The sequence below is a fragment of the Papio anubis genome, chromosome 5 (assembly GCF_008728515.1).
Source record: "Papio anubis isolate 15944 chromosome 5, Panubis1.0, whole genome shotgun sequence".
Taxonomy (NCBI): domain Eukaryota; kingdom Metazoa; phylum Chordata; class Mammalia; order Primates; family Cercopithecidae; genus Papio; species Papio anubis.
This window is the reverse complement of record NC_044980.1, coordinates 10438804-10464416: the sequence shown is the minus strand read 5'-3', so window position 1 is coordinate 10464416 and position 25613 is coordinate 10438804. Positions and strand designations below refer to the sequence as shown.

Here is a 25613-nt window from a genome sequence, read left to right as displayed (position 1 = left end):
TCTGTACCAGCTCGCGTTCATGGGCATGACTCTGGCTCTGGTGGCCAATCTACTCTTTCTGCCCTGCTCTGCCCCATGCTGACCTCACCCCTGGGCTTTCCTTACTGAAAACACCACTAAGGTTATCCTGAGTAAGAGACTATTCTAGGGCTGAGAGAGAGGCAGGGAGATAACTGCACAGAGAAGACCAGAAAAAAACTTCAGACATTGAAGATAAGACATGTTAGATCCCTTAGCTTTCCCACCAAAGGGGATTTCTCAATTAGCTTTTCCCCTAAGATTTCACCTACCGCCATCTTTTCCCATCTCTCCTCTAGACCTTCCTTCTTCATCTCTCCTTTCTTCTTAGCTGTCATAAGTAATCCATCCACGCCTGTTACTTTATTATGAAGACGAATTTAAATCTTGGGTAGCAGCTCAGATGAGGATTACTGTCTACCTTTTCATAGTCAAACAGGTCCTCCAGGCTTTCCTAACCCAAAAAGCTACGTAGCCATAATGTTAGAGACCTCCTAAGCATGAATATAGGAACATCTATGTAATGTTCAAGGAGCAGGGTGCCCAAGTCCTACTCCACACCTCTCCTGTACTCCGGGCTTGTGGATGGTGACAGAAACAAATTTCACTATTGACACAGGAAATAAATAGGATTTCATGAAGCTGAAAAAGCTTGCCATCACCCAAGGCTATGTTCGAGAACATGGTCTAAAGGGGGTCCCCATCCTCCCGCCCCAGACCTAACTCTGCCAGCCATTGCAAGATAAGAGCCAAAGACCTTTGTCCCTCACCTAGGTCCAGCAGAAGGATGTGGGCTCTGGGAACAGCACTGCCTGCATCCCTGGTCCCAGGCTTGGAATAGGGAGGCAAATATAAAGTGCTTTGAACAGGGAGGCAGATAGAAAGTACAGCAGGGCCCACCTGCCCGAGGACTCCAAGAGGGAGACAGAGCCAGCGTGGTGGCTCCAGAGATCTGGCAGCCTAGGAAAAGGTGAAAGGGTCACTTTATGCCACAGAGTGGTCCCTGGTTCACAGAGCTCCCGGAGAGTACCCGTCACCAGACATGACAGCCACATCTTTCTTGCAGGACCATTCACAGGGGGAGGGGGTAGTATAACAGAGAGGAAGGCCACCAGTGTCCTTTCCCTAGATGAGGAAGCAGAATTGTGTGAACTGCAGCAGAAATGACAGACTTACTTTTACATGACCATCCCCCCAATATTTGGGCATTTATGTCCTGCATGATGAAAATGTAAAGAGGCACAAGTTTAACTAAGGCGTCTATTTAGATAAAATATACATTTCATCTGAGATGAGGCTTGTTAAAACCAGAGCTTATAAAATAAGGAGTACAGTGAAACAAGGAATGTGTGGGCCTCATGAATTTGCTTGTGGTAAAGTCTATTAAGCAGAAATAAATAACATGAATTTTTATTTCAAACTCAAACATATGAATGACTGTCAGATTAGGAGTTATTTGATCAACACAAACACTTGACTCTGACAACCCCTTAAACGCATTTTTATAAACCAGTGAAAATGGCCAGCGTCTGCTGTGATGATAGTCAGATGGATTTTCTTTTGGATAAATGCTATTTGAAGTGAGTGTTGAAAACAAGCTTTCTGTGATGTATGTGTCAGCTTGTAATAAAGAAAGAATTATCATAGATATGTTGCAAGGAGCAAACCTGCTAAATATCTTCAGGAACATGACAAGTACTGCAACATAAAAGGAAAAAAGAATGTGGTGAAAATAGTTACACAAGTGGAGAAAATAGTCTTTAAAAAAAACTGAATCCTCTGCAAGAAGAGCCCAGTGTCTAATGAAGTGATAGAGGGATTACGTAGGACCTGCATGTTCATAAAATCGTATTACTGTTATTCATTGTGATATAAATAATAGTCCTAGTATCAAAAATATTTTAATTAAAATTACTTGAGTTCACAAATACGTGAATTATCAGTAGTTTATTACTTATTAAGTGCTGTTACTTAAAATTTTTAAATCAAGTGCTCCTTATTGGAGCAAGTCGAATAAGATACTCCATAACCTGTTAGTTAAAATTTTCACTTTTTTTAGGCTAAAAAATTAAGGTCCTAGTCAGAAATTTTAAATCAACCCAACGATAAATGTCATCTTAGAACGAAAGAGAAATTTCAGATGCTTACCTGTGTGGATTCACTTAAATAGGTGTAAATAAGAAGTCTAATTGTTTAGTTGAAGGAAGACAGAGCGTTTGATGGGAGAACAGTTTATTGGTAAAATTCAAAAATATCGTAACTGTCGTCCCTTTGTACAGATAGATCATGAAACCATGTTTATTAATGTCACGTCAACTAGGGATACACATACTGAAAATTACAAAGCTGGCCTTGACCTGGATGATGCACCCCAATTACTGGAAGATGTGTCACCTCATACGTGGAATTATGTCATTAAGCATAGCAATGTTGAAAAGAATAGAAGCAAAGTATTAGATTTCAACTGCACATTGAATGGGGCTTCATGTAATATAATACCAAAAGCTGGAACTTAAGAATAATTACGACATTACCAGAAGACACAGCACTATGGAACCATAATTACACATTAGCAGATTCTGCCCTCAACACCAGACATGCTCTATCAGTTAAAATTATAATAGAAAAAGCTCTCAAATTTTAAAAATTACTCATTTAATTTTTTAATTGACACATTGTAATGACACATGTACATGTTCATGGGATACAATTGGTTGTTTTGATACATATGTATGCTGTATACTGAGGATCCAGTCAGGGCAGTGTGTGTATCCATCACCTCACGTGTTTGTCGTGTCTTTGTGATGAGAACATTCAAAAGCCTCCCCTCTAGCTATTTTGTAATACGCAATAATTTACTGTTAACTATAGTCACCCTACTATGCAATAGAAGCACCAGAATTCACTTTTCCTGTCTCATCGTAACTTTGTACCCATTGGCCATTCTCTCCCCTGTTCATCCTCCTGCCCTCCCCAGTCTCTGGTAACCACTATTCTATTCTCTGCTTCTATGATATCAGCTTCTTTTTTAGATTCCATGTTTGAGTGAGATCATGTGATATTTCTCTTTCTGTGCCTGGATTAGTTTACTTAGCATGATGTCCTCCAGGCCCATCCATGTTATCACAAATGACAGGATTTCATTTTTCTTAAATGGCTGAATAGCATTCTGTTTTATATATGTGTTACATTTTATTTATCCATTCACCCACTGTTGGACACTTAGTTTGATTCCATATCTTGGTTATTGTAAATAGTGCTACAATAAACATGTTAGTGTGCAGGTATCTCTTTAACATGCTAATTTAATTTTCTTTGGGTATATACCTAGGAGTGAGATTGCTGGATCACATGGTAACTCTATTTTTAATTTTTTGAGGAACCAACATATTGTTTTCCATAGTGGCTGAACTAGTTTATAATGCCATGAGCAGTATATAAGTGCACCCTTTTCTCCACATCCTTGCCAACACTTTCCTTTTTCTTTTTGGCAGTAGCCATTCTAACTGGAGTGAGGTAGTTTTTGTGGTTTTGATTCACATTCCCCTGATAACTAGTTATGTTTAGCCTTTTTTAATATACCTGTTGGTCATTTGTATGTCTTGTATTGAGAAATGTCAAGTAAGGTCTTTTGCACATTTTAAAATCAGGTTATTTAGGGTTTTTGTTTTGTTTTGTTTTGCTATTGAGTTGTTGCAGTTTCTGATACATTCTGGATGTTCACCACCTGTCAGATGTATCATTTTTAAATATCGTTTCCCATTCTATAGATTGTCTCCTCAGTCTATTAATATTAATAGCTTGCTTATTAATATTAATATTACTTGTACATTTGAGGTCTTATTTTAAAAATTCTTGCCTAGCCCAATGTTGTGAAGCATTTTACCTATGTTTTCTTCAAGTTGTTCCAAAGTTTCTGGTTTTACATTTAAGTCTTTAACCCATTTTGAGACGATTTTTGTATATGCTGAGAATTAGGGGTCTAGTCTCATTCCTCTGCATGTGGATATCAATTTTCTCAACACTGTCTATTGAAAAGATCATCTTTTCCCCAATGTAAGTTCTTGGTACCTTTGTTGAAAATAAGTTGGCTGTAGGTGCATGAATTTATTTCTGAACTCTCTAGTCTGTTCCATTAGTCTAGTGTCTGTTTTTCTGCTAGTGCTGTACTGTTTTGGTTACTCTAGCTTTGTCATATATTTTGAAGTGACATAGTGTGATGCCTTCAGTTTTGTTCTGTTTACTCAAGATTGCTTTGGCTATTAAGAGCCTTTTTTGTTGTTTTGTTTTCATACAAATCTTAGTATAGGTTTTCTATTTCTATGAAGAATATCTTTGGTATTTTGGTAGGGATTGTAGTAAATCTGTAGATCACTTTGGGTAGTATGGCCATTTTAACAATATTAATTATCATAACCCATGAACATGAGATATATTTTCATTTATTTGTGTCCTCTTCTATTTCTTTAATTGAAGATTGATAGTTTTCAGTGTAAAGACCTTTTATCTCCCTAGTTAAGTTTATTTCTACCTATCTAATTTTTTGTAGCTATTAATATTATACATAAAATTATTTTCTTGATTTTTCAGCTAGTACATTTCTGTACAGATAGTGTATAGAAGTGCTACAGATTTTTGTGTGTTGATTTGGTGTCCTGCCATATTATTGAATTCATTTATTAATTCTAACAGGCTTCGTTTTATGTGTGGAGTCTTTAGGGCTGCCCATTTATGTGATCATGCCATCTGCAAACAGAGACAATTTGACTTTCTCCTTTAGAGTTTGAATGCTTTTGTTTTTGTTTCTTGCCTAATCACTCTGACTAGGACGTCCAGTACTGTGTTGAATAGAAGTGGTGAAAGTGGGCATCCTTGTCTTGTTCCCGACCTTAGAGTAAAAGCTATTAGCTTTCCTTTTGTTCAGTATGATATTAGCTGTGGAGTTGTGGGTTTGTCGTGTACGGCTTTTATTGTGTTGTGGTACATACTTCCTATACCTAATTTGTTGGGAGTTTTTTTGTTTTATCATGCAGGGATGTTGAATTTTACCAAATTCTTTGCAGAATCTATTGAAATGATTATATGGTTTTCATCCTTGATTCTATTAATGTGATATATCACATTTATTTATTTCCATGTGTTAAATCATTCTTCCATCCATGGGATGAATCCTATTTGATCATAGTGAATGATCTTTTTAATGTGCTGTTGCATTTCTAGTATCTTGTTGAGAATTTTGATATCTATGTTCATCGAGGATGTGGGCCGCTTTCTTTTGTTGTTGTGTTCTTGTCCAGTTTTGCTGGCCTAGTAAAGTGAATTTGGAAGTGTTCCTTCTTTAATTTTGTGGACTAGTTTGAGGAGAATTGGTATTAATTCTTTAGACATTTTGGTAGAAATCAGCAGCAAAATCCTGGGCTTTTTTTTTTTTTTTTTTTGATAGGAGACTTTTTATTACTGATTCGATTTTATCACTAATTATTGGTCTGTTAAGATTTTCTCTGTCTTCCTAATTTAATCCAGGTAGGTCGTATGTGTCTAGGCATTTATCTGTTTCTTCTGTTATCAAATCTGTTGGCGTGTAATTGTTCCCAGTCATCTCTTACGGTTTTGTCTCTTTTTTGCCTCTGATTTTATTTAATTAAGTCTTCTCTCTTTTGTTCTTAGTCTTGGTGAAGATTTATTGATTTGTGTATTTTTTTGAAAAAGCAAACTTTTCATTTTGTTGATCTTTGGAATTGGTGTTTAGTCTCTGTGTTGTTTATTTCTGTTCTTACCTTTATTGTTTTCTTCTTTCTTCCAATTTTGAGTTTAGGTTGTTTTTGTTTTTCCAGTTCCTTGACGTACACCGTTAGGTTGTTTATTAGAAATCATTCTTCTTTTTGGATATGGGTGTTTATTGCTATAAACTCCTTCTTATAACTGCTTTTGTTGTGTTCCATAGGTTTTGGTAGGATGTGTTTCCATCCTCATTTGTCACAAGGAAATTTTTAATTTGCCCTTTAATTTCGTTAAATTGTTGATTGATTGGTTCAGGAGCATGTTAATTTCCATATACTTGTAAAGTTTCCTAAGTTTTTCTTGTTGATTTCTAATTCAATAGTGTTTTTGTCAGAAAAGATACTTGATGTTGACTCTGTCTTCTTAAATTTGTTAAGACTTGTTTGTGGCCACATATGATCTATCCTGGCGAATATTCCATGTGCACTTGAGAAGAATGTGTATTCTGAAGCTGTTGGATGGAATGTTCTATAAATGTCTGTTAGGTACCTTTGGTCTGGAGTGTAGTTTAAGTCTGATGTTTCCTTACTGATTTCTCTCTGGATAATTTGTCCATACTTGAAAGTGGGGTTGAAGTTCCCTACTGTTCATATATTATAGTCTCTCTCTTCCTTTAGGTCTAATAATAATTTTCTTTATTCTAAAATGTATTTTTATGACTGTTCTTGGAAATTTTCTCAGAAATGTTGCAAGTGTATAGACAAATGAATAGATCAAGATCAGCATGGAATACACTTGACATGGAAATGCTTATTTTTACAAAATAAAAAGGGTCACAGCACCTGTGGTTTTAAATCCAACAGATTCCAACCTATATCCCTAATTTAAGGCCCTTAGCCAGCTGAGGTATTTTGTTGGAACACTTAAGCTTCCTTGGAGTTTCTTTTTGAGCCTCTTATTCAGTGGTGGACATTTGGATGCATAAAGAATATAATATACCTTTTATGCCATAACCACATATTGCCAAGTACTTGATGTAAAATCATTTAGTGCTTAAGATGGCAGAGCAAATTTTTTCCACAGCTAATTCTGTTCTCAGCAAACTAGTTCATGTTTGAGAGCAAACCCAGCTCTATCGCCACATTGTTGAACCTCCTGTAAAACCACATGAATAATGCATCTCATCTTGTCTGGCTCTCTGGAGATTGGCAGCTAGGAAACCTGCTCAGGTTGCCCCATGCAGCCTCTCCTTCTGGGCTGCCTCTCTCTGTCCTGTGATGAGTTTGCTCGGTCCCCTCATCTCACTCAAGGTAAAGAAATAAGTCCACTGTGGATACATTAGCATTCTCCACCCAACTGCCCTATTTCCATTTTTATGGAAAATTCTATTCATTGACCTTCCCCTAAGCCCTTTCTGTCTTCAATTAAAGGAGATTCTTCTACATTTCTTTCCGAAGAAGAATCCAAAGAAAATGATAATACAATTTTTTTTTCTTTTTTTTTTTTTTTTTTTTGAAATGGAGTCTTGCTCTTTTCACCCAGGCTGGAATGCAATGGCATGATCTCGGATCACTGCAACCTCCATCTCCTGGGTTCAAATGGTTCTCCTGCCTCAGCCTCCCAAATAGCTTCGATTACAGGTGTCTGCCACCACACCCAGCTAATTTTTGTATTTTTAGTAGAGACGGGGTTTTTCCATGTTGGCCAGGCTGGTCTCGAACTCCTGACCTCGTGATCCACCCACCTTGGCCTCCCAAAGTGCTGGGATTACAAGCATGAGCCACCGTGCCTGGCCCAAGGAATATTATGATGGGGCCAATTATCTAGGTCATAGGGATTTAACCAGTTACACTCTATGTCACATTAAATTTTAGTCTTTTTTTTTTCTTTTTTTGGTATTTATGCCAAACATACTGCACTTCAAAATGTGTAAGTTTTATTAACCAAGCATGCCCTCACCTCAAGTGCCCAACAGTGGAGGAGAGAGGGTAAAACACGCAGACCCTGGAGTCCACTGCTACATTTCAGTCCCAACCCTGCCCACTGTCCTGTCACTGCTCTTCTGTGACCTAATGAGGGTGATGTTAGTGATAGTAGTACCTGCCATGTAGGCTGTTGCGAGCATTAAATGAGGTCATGTGTAGAAGCCCCTAATATGGTAGTTGGCACAATAGGAAGCTCTAAATACGTGTAGCATTTATTATTATCCTTTCCCATTGATGGCTGAAAATGTGCTTGGAATGGTTAAAAAAAAAAATGTGTATCATCATTCATTGGGACTCCAGTTGCACACACTATAAATTAGAGGAAAATTGAAACACGCAGTGCTAGATGTACATTTAAATAGATGCAAATACATACATATATAGGATTAAACATGGGATTATTTTTCTTTCCTTTTTATTAATTCATTTATTTATATTTTTAATTTTTATACCAAGTTCTACAAATCTACTGGAGTCCATTATGCTGTATATCACAGTAACATTCTTAGAAATAGTAGTAGCTATTGCCAGTGATTGAACAGGATCCTCTCTGTTAATCATTTGTTTGTTTTTTTTTCCTGCTAATTTATATCATGAAGACCTAATGAGGAGCTTGCATTTTTTGAAAATTGTACTTACATAGAAATCTATCTGCTCACTTCAAGGCTATTGGTTAAGATAAGTATAGTCACCACCATCACAAAAATGTTATTCAAAGTTTCAACATGGTCATAGTACCTCGTATCTCATCTTGATTTTTTTTTTTTTTTTTTAAGTTTCAGGATACATGTTCAGGACATGCAGGTTTGTTATGTAGATAAACATGTGCCATAGTGGTTTGCTGCACCCATCAACCCAACACCTAGGTATTAAACCCCACATGCATTAGCCATCTGTCCCGATGAAGAGCTTGCATTTTTAAATTCTTTCAAGGATATAACAAGAAGGAAACTATGAAAGCTGTTTAAGGATATGGTTTTACATCATATTCTCTTTCAAATATATCAACAATATATTCATACACATGTTCCCACATTCAGTTTGATAACCAATATGATAGGCATGTTTGGCCTGTTCTGGTGTTTTTAATGTCTTGTTTTCCAATAAAAGCAGGGAAAACAAGATTAACACCAATGACGATTATTCTGTTACTAGTAAGAATCATGCATGAAATGCCTCTCCCCACAGAGATAGTAATATATGAAATTATTTTAAATTTTAGATGTTTAAATTTATCCTTGAGTATTCTTCCATTGAATTTAGATGGATCAAATTGTGCTGAGTACAGAAAATTGCAAAATATTTATACTTCAGTTCTTAATGATGACACTCTTGGATATATGCCAGATTGGGTGCTAAAGTTTCCCTATCCCTAAAGAAACGGAGTTGAATTTCTTTTAAGAGTATGTAGGTCATTTTCTTGGACCCATTGTCACCTCATCTATTCTTATTTTCTGAACCTTCAGAGGGACATTCTTTAATTACTTTATTATATGCTTATTTTGTATTTACATAACATGTAAATGTGCTTTATGTTTTCATATTTATCTGTATATGCAGATATACTTAAAGGCAAAGATAAATAATCCAAAAAGTAGTGCTTTTTTTCTTCCTCCTTATTGAACATTACCTTATATTCCCCCCACCAAGTTTCTATAACTGTGTGCCCAGATTCTTGTATTTTATTCTGTTCTTCTTTTTTCCTTTGTCTGCAAATAATGCTTGCAATTATCTATCATAAAGCAGAATATTTCACTTTATTAAAAAGGATGCCTCTTCCCCTTTTCCAAACGAACATAGCACATAAACATAAAACATCTCTTTATTTTTCCTTTATAAACTAGGCCTTTATTTGTGCAGCTCTGCAGAAAACAAACAGATAATTTCTTGAAAGCATAGGTATCTATTGAAGTATCAAGTCAGCTGCTGAAGTGGCTACTTGTGAAATCTCCCAAAGAGACCAGTGATATAGTTCATTGAATTCTAAGAGCTTATTGAGGGGAGAAAGGGCTGTTTGCAGAGCAGGTGAGACGAGAGAGGAGTGTGTTTACAGAGCTGATGGAGCACCTTCCCTCTCCAGTGTTTGCCCTGAGTAGGTTCAATTGGATAGAGTCATCCTACAAGGAGAATGGTTTGGTCAACTGAGCTTTAAAACGCAAATAAGGAAAAGTGTTCAATAGTCCAGAAATTAAGGGAAAAAAAATGTATTAAAGGAAAGTGTTTTAATAGTGTGACCAATATTAATTTATCCATAGTAATGGAGAGCCAAGGATTGCATAAGCCACATCAATGTCTAAATAGTTGGGGCCGGATGGGAGACTTGAATCCTGAATCTTTATGACATTTTACCCAATGCCATACGCACCTTTCTGTTTTCTAATATTGATTGATTTCAGAGTTCTTAATGGTAATAATAATAGCTCATTTATTTAATATTCTCTACATATTAGATCTTTAACGATTTTCATTCATTTAAAGTAATTATTTTTATCTATATACTTTTACAAAGTAAGGTATTACATTGTTACATTACTAATGGTTGGTTTGAGATCCATTAGATTCTCATACATTTTCTTCTGTATGATTATATAACCTGTCCTTTAATACAGTGTGTTTTCTCTCCAATTGTACTGGTATTTTACATTATTTTCATTGCATTGATTAGCCTCCAACTTATTTTACTATAACAGCACCAATCTGGATTGAGGTTTTATATTTTGAAATTCTCATCCACTGTTTTTTTTATTATGACCTAAAAGAAGTTTAAAGCATGGATTTGGGAATGACACTTCTAAAAGACCATTTGACAAGGCTGAAACTACACATGATTGTGATTTTTTTAAATACATAATTTTTTTGAAAGTTGTTTCTCATCTTAGATTTCGTATCCCAGCCTCTTTTCATAATAGTGATATCACTGGTTAAACTAAGATGTAAAACACTTTAAAATAAAATTAAGGTATTAATATATATTGTTATTTTTTGATTTTCCAAGGAATGAACAAAGTTAGGTTTATTTGGCATAATTTTTGTACTTTTTTGCATATCTCAATAAATTCAATTTGAGAAATGGTGTAAGTTAACATACCAACTTGTAATATGTTTTTCAACATAATGTTCAGGTTATTAATTCTTTAATGAACCCACTCCTCTCTGTATCTTTAGTAGAGAAATAGTGTAAATTTTTTTTTCTTTTGAGACGGAGTCTCACTCTGCCACCCAGGCTGGAATGCAATGGCACGATCTCAGCTCACTGCAACCTCCACCTCCGGGGTTCAAGCAATTCTCCTGCCTCAATCTCCCTAGTAGCTGGGATTACAGGTGCGCGCCACCACGCCCAACTAATTTGTTGTATCTTTAGTAGAGATGGGGTTTTACCATGTTGACCAGGCTGGTCTCGAACTCCTTGACCTCATGATCCACCCACCTCAGCCTCCCAAAGTGAAACAGTGTAAATTTAATGAGAAATAGTGTAAATTAGTTAACATACCAATTTGCAGTATGTTTTTCAACATAATGTTCAGGTTGTTAATTCCTTAATTAACCCATCTTTTATCTGTACCTTTAGTAGAGAAATAGTGTAAATTTAATGAGAAATAGTATAAATTAGTTAGCATACCAATTTGTAATATTTCTCAATATAATATTCAGGTTGTTAATTCCTTAATGAACCCATCTCTTCTCTGTACCTATAGTAGACATTTCCCTTCATTTTAGGCCTCGCCATTTTTCTAAGTTTTCTGACCGTATTAGGTAATTCGATAATCTACAGGTTTGAGGTTTTAAACCTGCCCTGGTAGCCATGGTGTCTATGAGCATAAACTCTAGAAACCAACTCCAAGGACTTCAGTTCCTTTTTTGTAATTATCAACTGACTTCTGGCAAGTTCTTAATGCCTCTGAGCCTCAGTTTCCTGTCTGTAAGGTGAAAATGATGTGTATACTCTCTTGTAAGGATTGTTAGAGAAAACATGAATTTATAGAAATCAAGCACTTACAACAGAGTCCAGCACTCAGAAGGAGCTATATAATCTGACACCCAGTGAAAGGGCTTTTCTCCCAGTGCCAAGTGTACAATCCCCTTTTCTACTGTCACTTGATTTCAACATCGTTAATGGTGGTAATATTAATACTTCATTTGTTTAATATTTTCTCCATATTAGTTATTTAACACTTTTCCTGGGTTGAAATCAAATAATGATCCCATGAAGCCACTTTTTCCCTTCAATAACATTGAAACTGGAGCTTGGAGAGCTTGGTGAACCTGTCCAGTGCCAAGAACTGACCAAAAGGCCAGGAGAGGAACCAGTTCTCCACCTTTAGCAGCCAAGCTCTGAAAGAGCTCCAGAACATTTCCCTGAAAGGGGCTAAAGTGAAGTATAAATAGGAACCCAATAACATTCATAAACCTTTTTCTACCTTTTCTTCCTCCATACATACCAAAATGTTGCCTTCCTGTTTCTGCTTAATTAATGGAATTTCCCACCCTATTTTCACATTTTGAACCAGTCCCTCTTATATTAATCATAATTTATTGTCTGCTGCGTGGCAGAGTTTGTCCTAAACTCTTTCTTGTTATATTTTCTTTTAACTCATGGTCCTTTGAGAGTTTTTTGTGTGGGTAGTCAAATTGTTCTCCTTACCTACTCTGTTGTTTTTTTAACAAAAAGATTTTTTTAGATTTCAATATTATTTCCTGATCTCTGACACTTTAATCATTGTATTGAACACATTAATAGCAAATGATTTTGCATAGAAAATATTTCTTTTCTGAAGACCATTTTCAGCAAGATTAAATGTTGATACTTAGTTTCTGAATGGAAAAAAAATGCACATCTATGAAAAATGCCAGATGTACTTAGTTTTACTTTTTTGTCCTTGATTTTGTGGCTAGCTTATCACAACTTGGAGAAAATGAAATTTTGTTTACCTCTGTACATTTGTTCATCCAAGGGCAAGTTTATGACTTGTCTATTTTAAACCCCTTTTACCATAATATAAGGCACATTATGCATAAATTTTAAAATGCGGATTTTAATTGCACATGCTGATAATACTTTGGAGAAATGATAAATCCTCAAGGACTTGCATAAAGACATAAAGCAGATTTTATGATTGTGCAATTAATGTTTATTAGCCTAATCTGATTATTTTGAGACTTAACACATCAGGACAACCTTCATTATTTCAAAATGTTGTCCCTCTGGGAATATATGCACTTTTTGTTTATAAAGTTTCTCTTAAATATTTTTGTCATTTTTGTCATGTCGCAGAACCTACTTTCCTACATTTTTGTAATTCTAAGATGAAGTCTTCAAAGTTCATTGGGAAAGAAGAGCCCTGAACTCTTAAGTCAATCCTTGGTATTCAAGTATATTCCTCCCATTCACTTTGCAGCTTTTCATCATTTCAACACAATTTCCTTACCTCTTTAAATAATTATTTTTGTAGCTTGACATAATTTCCTTTGTCTCTGTTTTGGGATATGTCCCCTAATGTAAAAGAGGATAAAATAAGCTCTATCATTGTTCACTAAGAAATGGTTAGGAAGTCAGAGAAGTGTAATTGATAATTAGAACCTAATTCCTTAGAGCAATTCCTTAGAGCACCCGTGTCATAAATGGTCCTATCTAGTCACTGGCTGTATTTTGAATATGAAGTCTGTTCTACAGCACCAGAAAGCAAGTGGGTTATCTACTGTGGATCATGACTAGCAGTCATTAAAGCAGTTCATAACTGGTCATATTCTACTGAAATGAAAGATGCTATTTTCATTGTATATATCAACCAAACCTTAAATGTCAAATATATTTTGAGAACTGGATAAAAATAATGACATGAAAGGATCTAAAAAGAATCCAAGAGGGAAACAAAAAATTGAAATTCAGTTTGAAAATAGTCAAACTGATTTTAGTAACCAGCGTAAAATCTTCTCAAAACAATTTAGACGCATTGAGAAGATGCAAATACTTTCAGAAAAGCTAAGTCAGCTCCTTTATTTTGTCTGTCTTGCAGTTGGGTTGGTTTTTGCCTTATTCTCCCTTCACCAAATGTGTTTGTTCCTGTGACAGCTTCACTTGAAAAAGAAGCATATAAAAATCTTTCGGGAGTTACTTTACAGAAACTAGAGCAGTCCTGTATTGAATGTTCTTGTGCTAATTATGGAGATGTGAACCCCACCTCTCCCCATCTCCACCCCCATTCATACACTCCCTCTCATTTCGTCTTATTTTCTTTGATTCAAGAAAATTAACTACATTGCTAAATTTGTTTTACATCCTTAATAAAGTTAATATAACATTACCTGAACACATTCTGAATTTTCTCAACTTGAACAATAAAGAATTAACTTCCCATGCCTCCTTAGAAAGTATTCTCTATATTTCTCCTGAGTTTTACTTTTGCACAAAGTTTATATTGCAGCTGAACACACCTTCTCTCGGATGTGGGTAAGCAATATACACACAACAGATGTATTCCCCTATACCTGAAAGGTTTGTCTCTTAGGCATGCTGATTATCATTTGACTGGATAACATTGAATGTGTTGGTTCAAATATGATGGATTAATTTCTTTTTATTCTTTCGAATCCCCTATTTTTTATGTGTGTAACTTCCCCTGCCCCTGCCTAGACCTGGTTAACCGTTTCTGTGAGCAGGTCCTCAATTTTTTACTTTGTCCCTACTTTCCTGTCGTAGCCCCATCTTCCCCTGGTGTCGACTCCGTCCCCTTGCAGCGCACAGGCAGCCAGCACGGCCCGCAGAATGCCGCCGCGGCCACCTTCCAGAGGGCCAGCTATGCCGCCGGCCCGGCCTCCAATTACGCGGACCCCTACCGACAGCTGCAGTACTGTCCCTCTGTTGAGTCTCCATACAGCAAATCCGGCCCTGCTCTCCCGCCCGAAGGCACCTTGGCCAGGTCCCCGTCCATTGATAGCATTCAGAAAGATCCCAGGTGGGTAAAAACCTTTTTCTTTCCCTATGATGTCTAAAGAGGTTTTGTAACCGGGTTACTGTAATTTATTTCCCGTCATGTTGCATTTATGTCATTGACTATTAAAGGGTTGGCTTTTCTTGGGTTTTCTTTTGTTTGACTTGGAATGTGTGTGTTTGCAATGGATCCCTAGTATCTTTGGTGTTTCACCACCAAAAACAAAGATGATCTTTTGATCAGAGTATCTATATGTGCTTGACATTTAGCTACTTGATGAGATGTAAACAGCGGTCTTTAATGCAGGGGAAACTGGGGACTGGAGGCTATGTCATTTGACTTCAGATAGCATGGCCCACATATTTTATTGTCTCAGTGGAAGTATGTTTTGTCATCATGTGTATTTCTGTTTATCAGATTGCAAAGGGGTACACCTTCCCAGTTGTAGTAAAATTGAAATTTTAGAAATTTTACATGACTGAAAATAAACATTAGGATGAAGTTGTTTAAAGACTGGAGCATAATATATTAGAGAAATTGTTGTTATGGAGGTATTGTTTTTGTGATTGTTGTTGCTGGGTTTTTTTTCTTTCTTTCTTTTTTCCATCAGTGGCAAGGGGTTTAGCAATGCTCTGCTTATAAAGTTGGATTTGAGTCCCAGGAGACTTAAATGATGTTTTATTCATAGCCATTGGATTTATGCTGATAGAGTTCCATAAATATATATCTGCATCTGTGAATACTATTGATATGTCAGATTGCTGGTATTTCTTTATGGCAGGGCAGGTGGCTTGACTCTGGTGTCGTACTTAAAATTCATCTCAACAAATTTTCACTGGTGGAGCACACAAGTTCCTGTGTGCTGTACTGAGGGGTTGGCATAGATTCTTTTGCAAAAAGAAATCACTTGTGCAAATATAAAAGGCAGAATGGGATCGTTTTATGGTTTTTGTTGAGATAGCTACTTTAGCACAATTCAAACCTGCTTGGAAGATCCATGTTAAATATTGTATTTGGTATAACACCATTGTAAAAGTGAACTGTAATACATGCTTACTGTTACCTACTAGAAATCAGAAGCATTCTTTCGTTTACTATGTTCAGTGGCGTGGTTATCTAGATTTTCAGTCTCAACAGCACTCTTTCTAGTCTTGGTCCTGAAACCTGCCCCAGATCTTAAGTATTCTTGGCATGTATGGCAAGCATATTCATCAGAAAATACCTCAACATATTCCCTATTTTAAAATAGTCTTTCTTGATATGCTACTGAAAATGTATAGGAATAGCATAATAGTGAGCCCTTAAGAAATGCTAAAAGACAAAATTATGTAATTGAATTGACATTGTTTATATTTAACATTGTAGGTTTAAATTGACAATGAACATTTTATCTCCAATGGAAATACTTTACATTTTTATATTAGGGAATTCAGCTTAATAAGAAACCAAATTATATTTCTCTAGCTGCAGCGTAGCTTCTGTATTTTATTAAATGCATTAAATGCATTTTATTTTATTAAATGCATTTTATTTTATTAAATGGCGTATCCTTTCCATTTTATGTTACTGTCATTTTTACAGCCTTTTTTCTTCTCTCAATATATTGACACAGCTCTTACCTTTTCAAGTTATGGATTATGTCACTTATATTTATTGAGTACCTGCTATAAACCAAAAAAGAAAAACACTAATAAGAAGGGTTAGAATGAATGAGAGAATATTGACCACTAAGCTTTTGTATGCGTCAAATTTGTATGCAAATTAGTGCTATATGAATTATAAACTCATCCTGAGCTCAGACCTACAGACAAAAAAAAAAAAAAAAAAGAAAGAAAAAAGAAAAGATAAAACAAATCTAGAACCAGAACCCAACTGTTGTGGTTTATTATAAAAGGGACTCATTATCTGGCATCATGCAAAGTGTACGGAGAATAAACTGTACTAATGGGTTTCTTGTCAGGTTTTCCTAAAATGAAGGAATGTCTCAACATGTTTTTATTTAATGAAGAGACATGCCAAATTTAAACTTCAAGTCCAAAATATAGTACTTCTTTCAAGACAAGATTTTTGCATTTTCCCTTAAATATTATCATTTGATTCCTCGTAGGTGAATATTACCAGAACTAATATGTTTAACTTCTAGGGCTCACATTTATTTATCTTGGCGTTATGGCTTATTATTTAAACCTTTTCAATCTTTTCAAGCTTTTGAAATATATTTACATACGGTTAGGAGAATTTGTTAACATTTTATTTACCACAAAACACCAGACTATATAAGCCTCTTTATCATTATAAACATATGTTATAGCACATTACAATCTTCAAAGTAGGCTTACTTACATCTTTGATGTAATCCTCCTTTGTGAACAGAAACTGATATCCCGTATTTAATGCCTTACATAAATGCAGACTGAGAATGTTAAATGACTTCTTGAAAATACATTGGTGCCAGGTGAGTTTGTGGACCTCCATCTACATTGTTAGCACAGATTGAATCCACACTGCAGAACATGTTGGCACGAATATTTTTATTTCTTTGCAAAAAAATGAAAAGGTAAAAGAAAGAGTTTATTTATGATTCTTTCAGAGGATGAATGGTGGTACCAGTATCTGTGTAGGAGTTGGGAAGAATGAAGGAAATTGTCTCAGTAACTCTGGCATCCCAGATCCATTGCTTATTGGATGTGTGGTCTCTGTTGTATTTTTCATTTCTGGCATCTACCTTAGTTTTCTTATTGTAGACCAATATCTCTTCTCTGTTTAAGAGTTTTAGTATTATTCAGTGAGAAGTGTTTAAGCAAATACTGCATTTTGAAATAATAATTTGAAGTCATGGCGGTTCCACTTCATCATTAGAGTTGAAACCAGAGAAGCCGTGTTGACTTTCTGTTACTCTAAGTCATAGGATACAAAAGGATTGGTTCTGAGGGGTTGGGATTTTCTTGTTGATGGTTGGCTCAGTCATTTGGATTGTGGCAAAGCTTCGGTATTTTCTCTTTTGACTAGTCATCCTATACTCCAACAAAAAACCCGCAGAAATGTCTTATCCAATTTTCTTTGTAAAGCCAGCAGTCACTGAGAAGATCACTTATTAGACATAAAAAATTCACTTTATAGCCCCATTTGCTAAGAAGATTTTATTTTGTGATTGTATGTTATTTTCCATAAAATGTGAATCTCTTAAGGATTGTTATCATACCTAATGTATTTGTAGGTACTGCACCAAATATTGAGTTCTATATACTGTTGTTTTTAAACTTGAAAGTCAAATATAACTGTTAAATTATATGAAAGAAGTGTCAGTCATGTTGGTAGTGATAAGTCACAAAAGCATTCTTATTTTAAAAATTTGATTGATGAAACAAATGGATAAAAAAGATGCCAAGACTGATACACCCAGATATACTAAGGGTATTATAAATGTCTTGTCTATCAAATAACAAAAGTCATGGTTAAGACATCTTACTGACATAATGTGTAACTTGTAGCAGTAGCAACAACTTTTAATCATGTTTGATTAATCCCTTTTTGGGAGGTTGTAATCCTTGGTGTACACTATCTCAAAAGCAATTTTTCAAACATGCTAAAAGAATCTCACTTTTTGTGAATGTGATTTGCAATAGAACACTATCTTCTATTTAGTTATTCATCATAACAGGAATGCATGCAATGGCACATTTTTAATGCTGATATTGGGTCCAAATTAGCAGCTGCACTTTCAGTCGGCTCTATCAAACTCATTCCGTGGATTTGTTCCATTTCAAACCTCAAAATTTGGCTAATAGTATGACAATATGCACTTTTAAGGAATTATTTATGCATGTCCACTATATTTTATGTGCTATTTCGAAATAGTAACAAAATTTATCTTATTGGACATTATGTTATTAAATCTCATTAATGAATATTAGTTATAAATATTTTATGACTAAGTAAAACTTGGTAAAGAATGTTTTCCGAATGCTGCTTTTTCTTTTTTTATCTGTTCACGACACATGTGCACATGTGGACACACACGTGTGTGTGCACACATATATAGTGAATTGAATGCTCAGGAAACACAATGTACTATAAAAATGCTTTTATTTTTTGCGACAACTTTTTGCTCTGTCACCCAGGCTAGAGTGCAGTGGTACGATCATAGCTCATTGCAGGCTCAAACTTCCAGGCTCAAATGATCCTCCCACCTCAGCCTCCCAAGTAGGTGAGACTACAGGCTGGCCACAAGCCTTTATTGTTGTTATTATTTTTTTCAGAGAAGTGGTCTTGCTATGCTGCCCAGGCTGGTCTTGAACTCCTGGGCTCAAGTGATTCTCCTGCCTTAGCCTCCCATAGGGTTGGAATTACAAGCATGAGCTACAGTGCCTGGCATAAAAAATGCTTTTAAAAAGATGAAGACTTGAAGAATATTTTTTAAATATTAAAATTTAAACAGTATTATGTAACTTGTTACCATGTAACTCAAATAACATGATGGAAATGTTTGCGGTAAATCACATATCATATTTTCAGAGTCCAGTTCTCTCAGGTGATGAATCTCTGGGTAGTTTGCTTCTAACTTCAAATGCTCAATAATTATTTATTTAACTGAGGAAATGTCCAAAGGGAGAAATACTGGATTCACAATTTAAAGACTTCTGGAGTTTGAAGAGCACTGGAGATTGTTTATCAGTTAAGCTAATAGGAATCCCAACACCTCGCCATTCATCCCCTGCTTGGATGCCTTGAGCGAAAGGCCCCTGACCGTCTCTTGAACCATTTTATTTTTCTTTGAATGATCCAAGCCTTATGCACTAGTTTATACTGATACAGAAATCTGCATCTTTTGTAAGTTCCTTCATTGATCTTGTTTCTGACCTTTGAAATCATTTGAGAATACACCTATCCCTTTTTCAAAGAGTAGCCTTGGGAGACAGTTCCTGCACCTCACTTTCATGCCCAAGGCTCCTGCCCCTGTGCTAGCTGCCATTGTTCCATGAGCTGTCACTTCAGGGCCTAACAGTGATTGATGTCCCTCCAAATTATGCTTCTCATCTCACCAGCAAGTATAGAAAGAGAACAAGTGTTACCTTGGGCAAACCTGGGCTCACTTTAGGGTTTCTTGACAGTAAGATGACAATGTTTATAGCAGTGTTGATGATAACAATGATGATGAAAGTTAATTATTAAGTTCCATGCTGAGTGGTGAACATTTTATATTCATTATTTAATTTAATCATCCCCAAATCTCTATCACATGACTTTTTATAATGCCTCTTTTACATATAGGGAAACTGAGGCTCAGAGAGCTGGAAACAGAACCCAAATCTGACTTTCAGTCTCATGTTTCTAATGGCAATGGACATTCGTACCGATTTGAGCTGTAGAATCAAACAAAATGCCAAGTCTTTTCACAGGTGACTTCTGCAAAACCGTGAATCAGTGATCTTATCTGGAATTTTAAATTTTGTTTTTAACATAAATGAAGAACTTTACATTCACTTCTTGTAGGGTGATTCCATTATTTGATACGACAGAAATCTTTTTTGGGTCCCAATTTTGTTATCCAGTATAATTTTTGTAAACACTGCTCCACATCCCTTGAAATGGGAAAATCAGACATATGTGTCCTCAGTGAGGTTGCATCCAGGTACAACCAGAGCTGGACCCAGGATGGAGCCTGCAGCCCTCACTCCTCAGGACCTCTCCCCCTGAATCCATCTGAAGGCATTACTATCTTCTAGGTGACTTTTCCATGGAAGATTCTAGGGTGGACTCTGCAGATCTGATAAGAGCCTGAAAACAGCCTCATTTTTTAATGAGCTTTCAAAGTTGTGTGAGAGGGAAAGGGACATCTACAAATGACCGTCATGCTATGGGGAAATAACACAGATGTGACAAAAGCAGCACCGTGGGAGGAGGTGAGGGCTGGTACACGGTGAGGAACAGATGGTATTTCCACAGGAAAAACTGAGATAAAGCTTTCCAGGTAAACAGGGACAGCTAAAAGGAAAAGAGGTCTGGAAATGGAGGGGGAAGCCAGTTGGAACACTCAGGCCTGACTCAGTTGGGATGTGGGGCTACAGAGGGCAGCTGTCTCTGAATGCCCTGTCCACCCACCCAAATCAGGACAAAATGGTAACTTGATAGCTTGCACGTCCAATATGTGGATTTGTTTAAGTTATAAATTATAACTATAGTGTATTCCTTTCTTAGGGCATTTCGGCTACCATAGGAAAAACACCATTGACTGAGTAGCTCAATGTGAAAAGAATTCATTTCTTACAGTTTCAGAGTCTGAGAAGTCCAAGATCAAGGTGCCAGCCGACTCTATGTCTAGTGAGGGCTCTTTCTGCAGAGATGGTGCCTTCCCTCTGTGTCCTCACAAGATGGGGTCTCTTTTAAAAGGACACTAATCCCATCAACGAGAGCTCTACCCCCATAACCTAATCACCTCCCAACATCTCCACCTCCTAATGGCATCACATTTGTGATTAGGTTTCAGCCTGTGAATCTGGGGGGGTCACAAACATTCAGACCATAGTGACTGTCATAATAGATTGCCACAAAGTGGGTGGCAGAAGCCAGCAGAAAGGTATCATCTCACAGTTCTGGAGGCTGGAAGTCTGAAATCAAGGTATCAGCAGGACCATTTCCCTTCAAAGTCTCTAAGGGAAAATCCAGCCTTGCCTGTCGCAGTTTCTGGTGGCCCCAGACATTCTTTGGCTTGTGGCTGCATCACTCCAGTCTCTGCCTCTCTCTTCACTTGGCCTTTATTTTTGTCTTTCTGTCTCCTTGTCTCCTCTTGTCTTCTTATGACACCAGTCATTGGATTTAGGATCCACCCTAATCCAATATGATCTCATTTTAACTACATCTTCAGAGACCCTGTTTCCTAATAAGATCACATTCCGAAGTACTGAGGTAGATGCTGATTTTGGGAGGAACACTATTCAACTGACTACACATGTTTTAGGGTATGAGTATACCATGTACACTATAGTACAGATGTTCCTAAACAGCATACATTCAATATAAGCCATATTTCAAAGATTTTATTTTATTTTACATTATCATAAAAACCGTTCTATAGAAAGAACAATGTAGTTAAATGTGCTTTGTCTGTGTACATTATCGCTGCTTTTTTTACTGATTAATGTGGCTGGCATACCCAACAACAAGTATAGGAAAATGGATAAAGGTGGCTGTTTTCTTGGCCTTTTTTTTTGAGACGGAGTTTCGCTCTTGTTGCCCTAGGTGGAGTGCAATTGCGCGAGCTTGGCTCACTGCAACCTCCGCTTCCCAGGTTCAAGCAGTTCTCCTGCCTCAGCCTCCCGAGTAGCTGGGGTTACAGGTACACGTCACCACACCCAGCTAATTGTTTTGTATTTGTAGTAGAGATGGGGTTTCACCATGTTGGCCAGGCTGATCTCAAACTCCTGACCTCAGGTGATCCACCTGCCTCAGCCTTCCAAAGTGCTGGGATTACAGGCATGAGCTTTTGAATGTGCTTGCACTTGCAGTGCTCTCTTGGGCACTTTGAGAGCATAAAAGGAGATAATATAATCCCAAATCCCTCATGCACCATCACACCTGGCAGCAACAGGGAGCTCTCTGGAAATACGTCACAAGCAAGGGCGTCGCTGGCAACCCTCCCTGTGTGGCTTCCACCAGTCCACACCCTCCACTGCAGCTGGGGCTGTCCCAGAGAGTAAATGCCACAGCGCTTCGTTGCTTTATTTTCTTTAGCTAAATGCATTTGAAATTCAAGAGTTCTCTCCTCCCACCCATAGTCTTTCATAGTCTCCATTATGAATCCAGGAACTAAGATGTCGTTGGTTACTTAACTTGTGTCTCTGATGACTTACAAGTATTACTAGATCTGTCATATGTGTTTATTCCATCTTTCCAGAACTTTCTTTTTTAACCTTTCTCCCTAAATGGTAGCTGACGTTGCTCAGCCCTGAGGTACATGCCATCCCTCACACACGGGAACAGAGGAGGTGGCCTGTCTTGTGAAGGGCATCAAATACAAGGGGAAAGGGATTCTTAGCAAATCGTTGATTCTGGGCATGATCTTGTTGGCACTACCCCCTGCCCGGTGGCCATGGATGTACAATGAAAATAAAGAAAGCACCTTCCTCATTAAGTTGTTGTGAAGGTGGAATATATTCAAACCTTAAGGTCCCTGGAATACCACCTTGGTTGAGCGGTCCGTATTTACCTGCGGCTTCAGTCACCCCCACCACTGCTGCAGCCACCACTCCTGCCCTCGGAGCAGCTTAGGACAGAGGTGTGGGCTAAGAGTGGCCTTGGGAGCCAGAAACGTGGAAGAAATGAGTGAAGGTGTAGAGGTCACAAGCTGTCTTGTTGGAAAGACTGAAAGAAGCCCAGGAGCAGCCCCCGGGGCCTTCCTGGTGGGAAGTGGGGAGTGTGAGTAGGAGGGGTCCACTGAGGCCTGAGCAGGGCAGGGGGACCAAAGGGAGGAAGGAACTGTGTACTCAACCCTCATAGCCAAGAGGGAGGATAGGAAGAAGGGAGAGAAGACTCCAATGCAAAAGGACCTTTTTGTCTTATAAAAACCTCCTTTTCGAGAGTTCTTTTATCAGTTTAAAAGAAAGTAATGTTCACACACAATATTTGTCTGTGGTAATATTGATTTTTTTCTGTACTTAGAATAAACAATTGCATTCCAAAATAACAACTCATTTCTAATGCTACCTAAATATACCCACCTAATTTATACTAAGGCAGGTTCTGGCATAGGGGCCTCCATGATATCATGTGGTCAAGAGTAATGAGAGACAGGCAGTCATGGCTGACCCATATTCCTACTCAAAGTACTAGTTACTTAATTCCTCGTTAGCAGATACGCCATCCACTGCAATGGTGGAAATCTGTTTTGTGCTGCTCTGGTATACAGACTTTCCTCTAGAGAACGAGCCCCTTCTCTTCCCAATCCATGTGCTATCAGTAAAACAGACTGTACCCCCCAAGTTCAGAAGGTGAGTGTGGAACTCATACTTGGCCCAGGAGCTGACAACCCATGGGGCCCCCACTCACTAGCCAGGGCCTCGAGGAGTGTGGAGAGGTCTGTGAGACCCACGTTCCAGTTCTCTAAAGTGGGCTCCAGGCATTCTGGGCCTCCCTACATCACTTGGGGCAAAAAGCCAAATCCAAGGTAGCTAGAGCCAACATACAGCAGCCAAAGCGACTTTCGCATGTTCGCTTCCTTCTCAGTGTAGTTTACCCTCCCTAACACCCCTGCCACACACCTTGTTCACTCCCTACCCATCCTCTTTGGATGTGGCTGTGGTTGTGTTTCTTACATTTGGTCTCCATTAAAAAGCCAGGAACTAAGATGTCCTGGTTCACTTGTATCTCTAATGAATTACAAGTGGAATCATCATATATGCTTATTCCATCTTTCTAGAACTTTCTTTTTTAACCTTTCTACCTAAAGTCAACTATACCCCCTGTTCCAGGAACAGATATCTTTCCCCCAATTTAAAGCAACTGAGAAGTGCCATGCAATAATTAAACTATCAAGCAATTTTTACAAAATAAGCTTATTGGGGAAGCTAAATCTGATGATAATGTCCAGTATCAAGGGCATCTTGGATCAGTAGAAGTCAGAACTTAATGAATTTTAAGATCCTTAATAATGCTTAGTACAGTGATCACACATAAAAATAAAAGCAGGTAGTGTTTTAAAGGAATAACATACTGAATTCTCAAATAATTATCTGCAATGTTGTTATTATGTTTTAAGTCTATAACTTTACCAGTAATTCGTATTACTTCCTCTTTCGTGGTTAATCTCTGTCATTTTACTGATGATCTTTTATATGACGTATATGTGATATGCATGTGTCACCTATGGGGATTTAGATATTCTCGTACTGGAAGGAGAATGGGGTCTTGCAGGTGGAATTGTTCCTTGTACCATTTGGTGATGAAGCAAATATCAAAGACTGCAAATGAGAAGAAAGGTCCTTGGTAGGTAGGGGAAGTAAATCTCTCTCTTCATCTGCATTTGAAAAAAATGATCAGAATGTTTAAGAGCACAAAAGGAGTGTGAATATTAAAAATGTCACCTCTTGGAAGTCAGCTGAGAACCAAAAACAAGGGAGCCTCTTTCCCTGGAATCTCATGGAGAATTAGAGCGGCTTGTAATTCCAGACAGGAAGTTCTGAAATCTAAATCTAAACACTCCAGTTAGATACACAGATTCTATTTAAAATCCGTGTGCTTCCCACTCATTTCCTGCTTGATATCTTTTAGAGTTCTGGGAAGTAGTCTCGAAGGAATGCAAGGAAGGTTCTGTCCTTCAAAAGGTATCAAAGGAAGATTTTGTGGGTCTAGTCTTGAACGAGATTGTGAAAATGGAGAACAGCACCCCTGCTACCCAAAGTTGGTTCCCACGAAGGGGCGCCCTCACCAGAAAGAGGAAAACCAAGAAAATTCAGGCAACAGAATTGGCTAATTGGGTCAATCATTCCTCAGGGACTGTCTTTCTCTAGGGATAATCTTGACAGCCTTAGACTTTTATTTTATTAAATAAAGTTGTGTGTGTATATGTTTGTGTGTGTGTGTGCCACATAGATTATGAGTGTATTTGTGTGACAGGAGAATATGTATGTACACAAAAATTATATGTAGATATACTATTTGTATGCATACATGTACACACATAATTTGTCAATGTGGCATACAGATGACAATGTGTGTATATGTATCCATGTATGTGTACACATGTGTATAAATACATGTATTTATATATATACATGTAATCCATCTGTTTATTGGCTCTGCATGCATTTATCCAGAGATAAAATATACAAACCTTGCATAAGCACATGGTTGTTAATGCTACAAAGGACACACAGTAACAAAGTGTTGATTTTCTGTCTTCTCTATTTATCAGTGTTGATAAAGTGTTGAAAACTACAAGTATAAATTCACAGACTTAGACACG

At 37.2% G+C, this 25613-nt stretch overlaps 1 protein-coding gene across 5 annotated transcripts in view; it reads left to right on the top strand.

Moving 5' to 3' along the window:
- The window catches only part of CTNND2 (catenin delta 2), a 942602-nt gene that overhangs the window by 555604 nt on the left and 361385 nt on the right, over positions 1–25613 (top strand). For all 5 annotated transcript variants that reach the window (XM_031666708.1, XM_031666706.1, XM_031666707.1 and 2 more), the window contains one exon: positions 14422–14677. In XM_031666708.1, the coding sequence (XP_031522568.1) occupies positions 14422–14677 (256 nt within the window). The remainder of the gene's footprint in view (positions 1–14421; positions 14678–25613) is intronic.